The sequence below is a fragment of the Sesamum indicum genome, linkage group LG2 (genome assembly GCF_026168435.1).
Source record: "Sesamum indicum cultivar Baizhima isolate 11 linkage group LG2, ASM2616843v1, whole genome shotgun sequence".
In the NCBI taxonomy this organism is placed as follows: Eukaryota; Viridiplantae; Streptophyta; class Magnoliopsida; order Lamiales; family Pedaliaceae; genus Sesamum; species Sesamum indicum.
This window is the reverse complement of record NC_142658.1, coordinates 13,012,700-13,023,255: the sequence shown is the minus strand read 5'-3', so window position 1 is coordinate 13,023,255 and position 10,556 is coordinate 13,012,700. Positions and strand designations below refer to the sequence as shown.

At 36.6% G+C, this 10,556-nt stretch overlaps 1 protein-coding gene across 1 annotated transcript; it reads right to left on the bottom strand.

Moving 5' to 3' along the window:
* Nucleotides 1–7,283: 7,283 nt before the first annotated feature.
* On the bottom strand, nt 7,284–10,180 carry LOC105155867 (AP2-like ethylene-responsive transcription factor At1g16060). Its single transcript, XM_020692026.2, has 8 exons — nt 9,767–10,180; nt 9,594–9,676; nt 9,453–9,461; nt 9,257–9,345; nt 9,047–9,120; nt 8,668–8,718; nt 8,332–8,408; nt 7,284–8,148 (listed from the first exon to the last, which is right to left on the bottom strand). Exons 1-8 carry the CDS (start codon nt 9,913–9,915, stop codon nt 7,616–7,618), a joined length of 1,065 nt encoding a protein of 354 aa, XP_020547685.1. The 5' UTR covers nt 9,916–10,180; the 3' UTR covers nt 7,284–7,615.
* Nucleotides 10,181–10,556: the final 376 nt, after the last annotated feature.

The following is a 10,556-nucleotide window of genomic DNA, read 5'->3' as shown; positions in this document are numbered from 1 at the left end:
GGCTGAAACAACCAACAAACTCCTCCTAAACATACATTTATTACCTGATGTGGCAACATTTCTTACCAATGTGGAATACGATTGACATTGCAGATGGCATACAACTCCCTGATTTACTCTCACGATGCTAAACTTATCCTACAATCATGGACATGTAAATCATGCTCTCATCCCTCCTTTATAAACAGGAGACCGGGTAGGATAAGGAAGCAAAAATATGCCATTTTGGACATTTTTGCACACTTTCGAGCATACAAAGCATTTTTTTTTTTTTTTTGTATTTTATCCAATTCATGCCATTTTCAGTTAGATCCTAACTGAAATCCTTACTAACTTAAGCATTAAATACTAATTATAGTTTTTGCAGATTAATCCCCCAACTTATTTTAGGATCGTCGATTAGATCTTTCGGGCTTCGACATTTTATAATACTAAACTTCAATAAGCATCAACCTTGATTTTTAATCATTAATTATATAAAAACTATGCAGTATTTTCTCCTTATCAGAAAAAATAAAATACTATGCCGTGGAGAACTACTGCATTGAAAGCGAAATTTCGGTACTACCGTCGTGCAGATAGTATAAGCCAATTATTCCCCAAGGTTAACACAACTATAACTCTCTTACACGCGCACTTGTGGAAGAGAGCTTGGAACAACGAACAAAACACTCAGAAGGGAAGAAGAGAAAGCAGTGAAAGAAAGCAAAAGGAATTATTCTAAAAAATGTTGGTGTGAAAAATAAAATAAACTCAAGCCCTATTTATAGAACCATGCCTTAGTTATTGGAATAAATGGGACTCTATCCCATCCTCACATAATGCAACGGATATATTGATATTTAGCAAAAAATTGGATTTGTTTCTTTATATAAGCAAAAAACAAGGCTAAGAGAGCAAGAGACTTGGTCACTATTAGTCATTCCCAACAATCCCCACAAATGACTAATGTAGAAGAAGAATATGATCTCTGAGTGAAGGAAGAGATATACTTAATAATTAATATCTTTCAATTAAATTAAAACGTAATGAAGTGAGACAATCAATTTAACTAACGAGAGTGATATGACTCTTGAACTTTCGATAGCTCAGATTGAGACCCCCCCACAATCATGTATGAATTCCTTAGTATTTGTTGTTCTATACCTTGGGTTCTAATGAGTGCTCTAGAAAGGACTTTTATTTTTCTTTCATAGAAGGCGGCCCACCTTCACACTCATCCAGATAGCTTCATCAAGTCTATAGACCACTCAACAACTGAGCTATGAAGCTATCTTCCTGAACAAAGTCAGAGTTATCCATCAAGTCCTTATTAGGACCACCCAAACACAAGGCTATGGATTTATATGGTCAATACTATATTCCATCAATCAAGGGGTTTTAACTCCATTGCTCTCGAAGACTCAAAGATAATTCTCCTGGTTAGTCCTTTCGTAAATCTACCAAGTTCCTCTCGGACCTCACATAATCCAAGAAGATTATCCCATTCTTTAGGAGTGCTTTTACTGCTTCATGTTTGATATGAATATGTCTCCTTTTGCCATTGTAAGCATAGTTCTTGGCAATTTCAATAGCAACTTGGGAGTCACAGTGCAGAGACACTAGCACAGTTGACCCCCACAAGGGCACATCTCCCAATAAGTTTCTCAGCCACTCTGCTTCTTGACTTGCTAATTCAAGAGCTATAAATTCAGATTCCATAGTAGAACGAACTATACAAGTTTGTTTTGTAGATTTCCAAGAAATAGCTCCCCTACCCAAAGTAAAGACGAATCCACTAGTTGAGCTTACTTCATCATTTTTGAAAATTTATTAAAGTGCAAACTCAAGTTTATAGTCCCCTTTAGATATCTTAACAAGCAACGTAGTGAATCCCAATGTTCATTACTGGGATAACGGGTATACCGACTTAGTCTACGCACAGCATAAGTTATATCAAATCTAGTGTAGTTCATGAGAAATATGACACTCCCTATGATTTTTGCATACTCAGCTTGTGACACGCTATCACCTTTATTCTTTTTGCGATATACACTCGGGTCATAGGGTGTTTTGATTGGTATTTCATCTTGACCACCGAACTTGTCCAAGATTTTCTTTATGTAGTGGCACTGACAAAGAGAGAACCCACTTTCTGTTTTTCTAATTTTAATGCCTAGGGAATACATCAGCTTCTCCTAAATCTTTCATGTCAAATTGTGCTGATAAGAATCTTTTGGTTTCATAAATTATTTCTATGTTGCTGCCTAAAATCAGCATATCATCGACATATAAGCATATAATATCCCAAACAATTTTGAGTATACACACGTATCAGATACATTTGCTTTGTACCAATTAGTTTTTAAAGTATGATCAAACTTTTCATATCATTGTTTGGGTGCTTGTTTTAGTCCATATAGTGATTTTATATGTGTACAAACTTTATTTTCTTGACTAGGTACCATAAACCCTTCTGGTTGTTCCATATATATTTCTTCTTCCAAGTCTTCATTTAGAAAGGTTGTTTTTACATCCATTTGATGGATTATTAAGTCAAGAATAGCTGATAGCGCAACTAGAGTTCTAATGGTTGCAATCTTTGTCACAGGTGAATATTTGTCGAAATAGTCTATTCCCTTCTTTTGCGTATAACCCACAACCTCTAATCGTTCCTTAAATTTGTCTATTGATCCATCTGGTTTCAATTTTTTCTTGAAAACTCATTTGCATTTTATAGGCTTACTTCCTATAGGCAAATCTACTAAATCACAAGTATGATTTAACATTATAGAATCTAGTTCATCTCTAATGGCTTCCTTCCAGACACTAAAGTCTATGGAGGTTATTGCTTTCATATATGTCTTAGGATCATCTTCATTTATCTTCCCTTGGTGTTTCGTTAGGAAAGCAGTTAGAAAGTCTAGTCCAAAACTATGTCCAGTTTTTTCTCTTTTACTTCTTGTAGGTTCATTCACAATAGAATTAGAGGAAGTTAATAAATGTTTATTGCTTGACGAGGCTACGTCCATTCTAGAAGTTCTAATTAACGAAAAAACCAGTTCAAAAAATTCAGCATCTCTTGATTCACAGAGAGAGTTATCATTTAAACACTTGAATCTATATGCTGCACTATTTTGGGCATATCCAATAAACACATAGTCAAAGGTTTTAGGTCCTATGTTTGTTTTCTTAAATTCTGGATATGCTACGTTAGCTAGACAACCCCACACCTTAAGAAGTCTAAAGTTAGGAGCAAATCTTTTCCATAATTCATAAGGGATTTATTCAATTTTTTATGTGGAACTCTATTAAAGATATAGCATGCAGATAAAGTTGCTTCCCCCCACATATTATCAGGCATACCTGAGCTAAATAGCATAGCATTCATCATTTCTTTCACAGGTCTATTTTTTTGTTCGGCTATGCCATTTTGTTGAGGTGTATAAGGAGCAGACATTTCATGAATTTTTCCATTAATCTCACAAAATTCTTTTAAGAATTTAGTGTCGTATTCTCTACCTCTATCAGATCTAAGTCTTTTAATCTTTTTATCTAATTGATTTTCAACTTCAACTTTAAATTTTAAAAATATTTTAGCAGCCTCATCTTTTGATTTTAATAGATAAATCCTAGTGTATCTAGAAAAATCATCAACGAACAAGATACAATATTTTTTAGGCTTAAAGGCAATTTTCGTCCCCTAACTTCAGTGCATTCTCGTTTTAATCCCCTAAGTTACTAGGATTTTAATTTGGTCCCATAAAATTGAAAAATTCTCAATTTTGATCCAATTTTCACCGAAAAATGAGGGGCTCGCCGGAAAAAGTCACATGCCAAGCATGTGACTTTTTAAATTGGGGGTTAGATTGTGATTGGTTGGAAAAAAAATGATGTGGCGCAGACGTGGCGCCCAGTTGGAAATTAAAAAAGAAAAAAACATGACTGACATGGATAAATATCCACGTCAGCTGTTTGCTTTGCTACTGTTCTTGTTGCATGATCGGGTGAGTCAACTCAGTCGAGTTGGCTGAGTTGATCGTGTTAGCTTCCAAGGAGGCCGATTCCATTGAGGCTCCAGTGGCCACTTCTGATCGGAGAGGAAGGTCCGCCATTGTAGCGAGCTCAGTGGTGGTTCTCCGCCTGAAATCCGCCGTCATACGGCGGAGAATCGAGCGCGCGACCGTCGGCGAAGGCAGATGACAGCTTTTGTCAGATCTTTGCACAGAGGTGACCAAAATCGATGGGACTGGTCTCAAAAGATTCGCCAGAATGAGAGGATTTCAACGGTGGTCGTCCGTGCTGGTGGTTCATTCAAATGAAGGAGAAAACTCCGGCGGAAGGTGCAGTCGCGGCGGACGACGACCGAGATCTTTAAAACGATAGATCTTTGCACCTAGTTGATGAAAATGGATGAGACTAGTCCCATTAGAACCGCAGTGAGGAGACGAATCCAATGGTATCAATCCTCAATTGTGGGTCGTCCTGTCCGCGACGGTCAATTTCAAAGCCCAATCGCTATCGTGGTCGAATCTCAAAATTGGTTGAGGGGTTTTGTTCTCCTTGCTATGGGGAATCGAATGGTATATGTGGTGGCCAAAAGTTTCAAGTAACGATGAAGGAATTGAAGAGAGAAGGTGGCGGCGACTGGCGGGCGATTTCGGGGTGAATTTCATCGACTTTGATTTCCACGTCAGTCCTGTTTTTTTTTTTAAATTGCAACTAAGCGCCATGTCTGCGCACATCTTTTTTTCCAGCCAATCACAATCTAACCCCTAATTTAAAAAGTCACATGCTTGGCATGTGACTTCTTCCGGCGAGCCCCTCATTTTTCCGGCAAAATTTGGATCAAAATTGAGAATTTTTCAGTTTTACAGGACCAAATTGAAACCCTAGTAACTTAGGGGACTAAAACGAGAATGGCTTGAAGTTAGGGAACGAAAATTGCCTTTAAGCCTATTTTCTATCACCCTTGCTCAATGTGTTTTTGAAATCAGTTAGATCTGAGTGAATTAATTCTAGCAATTCAGTACTACTAGATGTGATGGGTTTAAAAGGTTTCTTTACGTATTTTGCTTCTACACAGATTCCACATTTAGAGCATCCATTTGTGTCAGAAATATTTATAAGATTCATAGTTTTCAACCTTTTAATAAAGGAATAGTTCACATGTCCCAATCTACCATGCTATATATCAATAGATTCCATCAAATAAGCAAAATTTGAAGAAATTTTATTAATAGCAGTGAAAATAGTGTTCAGGACAAATAAACCATCAGATAAATATCCATTTCCTACAAAGTCATTATTCCTAGTGATTATAACCTTATTAGATTCTAACACAATTTTCAAGTCAGCTTTATTCAATAAACTATCAAAAACTAGATTTCTACGTAAAGAAGGCACATATAGTACGTCATTCAAAGCAAGTGTTTTGCCAGAAGTAAGTTTAAGGAAGATCTTTCCTTTACCCAAGACTCCGGCAGTTGTAGAGTTCCCCATGAAGACACACTCACCATCTGTTACGTTACTAAGTTCATGGAATAGTGCTTTGTTTGAGCAGAAATGCCTGGATGCGCCAGTGTCTAGTATCCAGTCTTCTTTGTTCTCTACCAAGTTGGCTTCTACAATTACCGCAGTAATGACCTAATCATTTTCAGCTAGGTTGACTTGTGGAGTAAATTTAGTGGTTGGTTTTTGGTTTGTCTTTTGTTGATCCTTTCTTTGGTAGCACTGGTACGCTTTGTGTCCTAGTCTCCCACAACAGTAGCATGATATTTTGTTCTTTTGGATCTTGCCGTCAGGTCCTTTGAATGTCTTGTGTTGATTGTTCTTTTGAAAAATTTTTCCTTTATTCTGGTGAAACCTATTTTTAGATTCAGCAGACTCAACAAGGTTAGCTTTAACTAAAAGAGAAGAGAGAGAAGTTTCTTTATCTTTTAGGCGATTTGCTTATTCCGTTCTCATATGGCTGATTAATTCTTGAAGTGTTAGATCCCTTTTCTTGTGCTTCAAGTGGTTGCGATATTCACTCCAAGTAGGAGGGAATTTTTCCAGTAGTACGTTGGCTTGTAAAATTTCACACATTTTCATGCCCTCACTCAGCACTTCAGTCACTAGGTTCTCATACCCATGGATTTGGTCCATTATAGGCTTCTCACCGACCATTTGAAATTGAAGCCATTTACCCACGACGTACTTTTTCCTTCCAGCAGCATCACCTCCGTATCTTGCCTCCATCGTAATCCAGATTTCTTTGGCACTCTTATAGTTGACAAATAAATCGAACAGAGAATTATTCATATAATTAAGCAGGTGACCTCTCACTGTTTTATTGTCTCTGTCGTATTTCAGTTTTGTCTCATCCTCAGATTTTGTGGTCGTCCCTTCTGCAGGGATCACCGCTGCAGTAATGGCAAGAGTGGAGATTTCTACTAGAGTTTCCGATGGACTCTTGAACAGCACATAGTCCACATCCAATTGTTCAAAAAATATGAGCAACTTTTGTGACCATCGTTTATACTTGGTCCCGTCAAGTGGCTCTAGTTTGGAGAGGTCATGAGTGTTTTAGCAATTGGAACAACCATTATAACAATAATTTCGCTTTCAATTGTTGGAAAAAAATAACAGACTGTGCCGTGGAGAACCACTGTTTGAAAGTGAAATTTCGGTACTACCATGGTGCAGATAGTATAAACTGATCGCTCCCCAAGGTTAGCACAGCTATAACTCTCTTACACGCGTACTCGTGGAAGAGAGTTTGGAACGACGAACAAAACATTCAGAAGGAAAGAAGAGAAAGTAGTGAAAGAAAGCAAAAGGAATTATTCTAAAAAATGTTGGTTTGGAAAATAAAATGAACTCAAGCCCTATTTATAGAACCATGCCTTAGTTGTTGGAAAAAATGGGACTCTATCCCATCCTCACATAATGCAATGGATATATTGATATTTAACAAAAAAATTGAATTTTTTTGTTTACATAAGCAAAAAACAAGACTAAGAGAGCAAGAGACTTGATCACTGTTAGTCATTCCCAACACTCCTTTCTTGTGCCAATACATATGCCGTCTTGTTTTAATTCATTGAATGGATGGAAACACAAAGTCATAATATCAACCACTTACAACTAACCTAAACCAATCTTTCAAATGAATAAAAAATAAAATAAATTATATTGGTACCCTTTAAGATATGTCTAATTATATAACTATTCCGTACTCTTTATAAAATTACAAGTACACCCCCTATTTAGGAGTCAATATTACAAGTATACCCTCTGAGGTAAATTACAACGACACCCCCTCAGGAAATGTACAGTAATTTTGTCATTGAATCTAATCTTGACAGTATCGACGTAATTCACCCTAAAAAATATACATCAATAATCAACTTGAACAATCTCATCATACTAAGAAGATTGATCAGGAAAAACCTTAATTCGTAAATAAAAAACTAAGAATAATTAAGAATTGAGCTTCATAGTCTACTTTTCGGACTTTATTACATAAGTATCTACAAAAAAACATGATAATCAAAGAATTGTAGCTTGTAGCAGGCATATATAATCAGCCGAATCAATCAATCTCACTCTACTTTCATACTCTGAGAACCCTGAAATATCTGAAACAATTAAGTTATAGCACCAGATCTTCCCCATTAAGCATTGAATCAAACTGAACCATAGGTTGCATGAAAGAGTTCAGCTCGCCAAAGATATCGTCCCCTTGATCGACGTTGTACGCACAAAACTCGTTCGACTCAAAGTACGTCTTTATATCTTCAGGAATGCTGCTTTGTGGTGGATCAGACTCCTGCGGTGTGGACGGGCACTCTGCAGCCAACGTCATCTCCATCATTTCCTTAAACTTGGATGATTGCAGCAGAAGGCCTAGGGCTGAGGTAGCAGTAGCCGGCCGTGGCTGAGATAAGGTGGCGTTGCTGGTCTCTGATGGTGGTTGGAGGCGGTGAATGGAGGCTGAGCTGCCTGAGTCATTGGTCGAACTAGGAGCCGAGTTCATCTCCACATCAATATTTGTCTTGTTAGGGTTGCTGTAATTAGGTCTTAGCCACTTAATGTAACGACTGAGATCGAAATTTGTGACAGCATTGAGCCCACGATATTCTATAGCCGCCATGTCGTATGCAATGGCGGCCTCTTCCTGTGTAGCTGCAAGATTTCAGTTCAACTATTTAGTACAAGAAAGATGTACAAAAGGGAACATGCAAAGTTGTTGAACTTGCTTGCCTAACTAGCTAGATGGTAAGATCAAACTAAGCTGTCCGCAAAGACGTTTACCAAACATGGGAGTTAGTCAAATTGTTGGATTCTGGACATTTCTTTGATACTTACCGTAAGTCCCAAGATACAGGTACTTATTTCCAAAAACTCTTCCAATTCGGGCTTCCCATCTTCCATTGTGGTGATGTCTGAAAGTTGACAAAAAATTCAAATTTTTACATAAAATAATCTAAGTGTTATTTTGTATCTGAACCAAATTCATTGACTTTGTAAATGCACTTAAATTCTTAAGCCATTAGGTTGTTGGAGGTTTAACCATAACAAGACCATCTTGTCTCATTTATTGGCATAATCACTGGATTTTAGCTTGTCCACATTAAATTATAACAACTGTAAGAAAAAGAATAATTAAAAAGAAAATAAAAACAAAAAAGAAAGCGTATTTACCTTGCAACTCCTCTATATTTTGACACTCCTCGCGAAAAACCACTACTTTTCCTGTAATTTCAATAGAAGACTCGCCTTGATCAACATTTTGAGAATAAAATAAAAAAGCTACAATTATATTTTTCGTCGTATAACTATAGGTGGTAGCATTTCTTTTTTTAGTTCTGTAACTTATGAGATATGTTCACGACTAAATATGAGATATGTTCACGCTAAATTCATTAAAAAAATGACTAAATGTATAAATGAAGTTACCAGAATAAAAGTTCTGACGACCTATAGTTACAGGACCAAAAATGTAATTTTATCAAAATAAATTACATTTTCTTCGACAAAATAATACTTTTAAAAAGAAAATTCCCATTGATCAAACACTTGCCTTCTTAATGATCCAATGTATTCTTCTCTGGATTGTCCCTCCATTTCTGTCAGCTCCTTCTGATATGTTGATAACTACAATTGTATGTGAAACATAGGAATCAACCCCCAAGACTATGTTTCATTATTAACATTTCCTATGTTCACGCACAGGTTGTATGATTATTCAACTTAAACAATGTTGTGACGACGATGTAATAAAGTCAAGTACCGGAAAGTTGAGAATAGTGTCTTGACCCCAATATTTAAGTGCAGCCAAGTCATAGGCATGCGCGGCTGCTTCTTCGTCATCATAAGCACCTGATCAGGACCGGAACACAAAATTCAATCATTAGTAATGAGTTTCTTTGCAAAAACCGATGTTTCTATACATCAACGGAAGGAAGAAACGATTGTTATTTACGTACCAAGATAGACTGCATTTTCCACGGAATCATAATCCCACCAAGAAATCAGCATGAAGAAATAAAATCAGTACCTACTTATTACATGGGTACTAAAACATTAATGAAAAAGAACAAGTACATTGAAGTACACATGAATACTACCTTGTCTGCCTTTCTTGTTTTGTGCCTCATTCCAGCAATTCTTGTCCCACAAATGCGCTTCATACCTCCCCGTCCATCGATGCCTAAACCAATATAAATCCGGACAACCTTTAAGAAAATACGACATACAAACGTAACCAAATATTAGCATTATCGACATTTCTGAACTAGACCTTGTAACCCCGCGATAGATTGAACTACGTTGAGGTGGAGAGTCTCGAGGGATGGTTTTCCTAGTACGTTTTGCTTTCATCCCAGGATTATTCACGGGATTGACGTTTGAGCTGTTCTTGGAGGTCTCCGGTGATAACTTGGGCGCCATGAGATTAGAAACCTCGATGGATAAACGATTAAAAAATAGGGTTATTGATATTATTGGTGGAAAAATATGACTAAGTCTACAAATAGAGGGGGTTATAAAGGAGAAGGGGTGAAAAAATGAGGGTTGGCAGGGTGTTGTGTGCTGGCAAATGGCAGGAGTGTTAGCCGGCTGATTGATGAGGCCGTCTCAGACCGGCCTGTGCAGTCCCTTCTCTCTTGTCCTAACCTGGTTTTTGTGTTATTTGATGTTTCATTAACGCATGATGATATTTGTAGATAAAGTGCAGTTTTTAATCAATTACTTGTAGTAGTCCTGGCTGGAATATTGTGTAATTAATCCACAACCAACCCCATCTGCCCAACTTCCTCAACTAACTTGTTGAGTTTATAATTATAGTAAATTACAACAATCTTTTCTCCTGAAATTTGATATAAATATGAATATTTTTTTATTTTTAAAAAATTATAAATATCCGCTAATACTTAATGATATTATATAATCTTTGGATGGAGATATGAAATTGTCAATTTTGCCCTTACTATATTTTTTTATTTTTTTAAAAGATTAAAAACTTATAAAAAAAATCGAACAGGATGGATGAAAATATTTAAAAAATATAAAAAAATTATCCACTTAGTTCA

Bases quoted from the DNA above. Each gene is read 5' to 3' on its own strand.
- LOC105155867 (XM_020692026.2), bottom strand. From the start codon at position 9,915: ATGGCGCCCAAGTTATCACCGGAGACCTCCAAGAACAGCTCAAACGTC. The intron at 8,409-8,667 runs GTAAATACGCTT...GTCAACTTTCAG, and splicing joins AAATATAGAGGAGTTGCAAG to ACATCACCACAATGGAAGAT. The intron at 8,149-8,331 runs GTAAGTATCAAA...GAAATCTTGCAG, and splicing joins CCTGTATCTTGGGACTTACG to CTACACAGGAAGAGGCCGCC.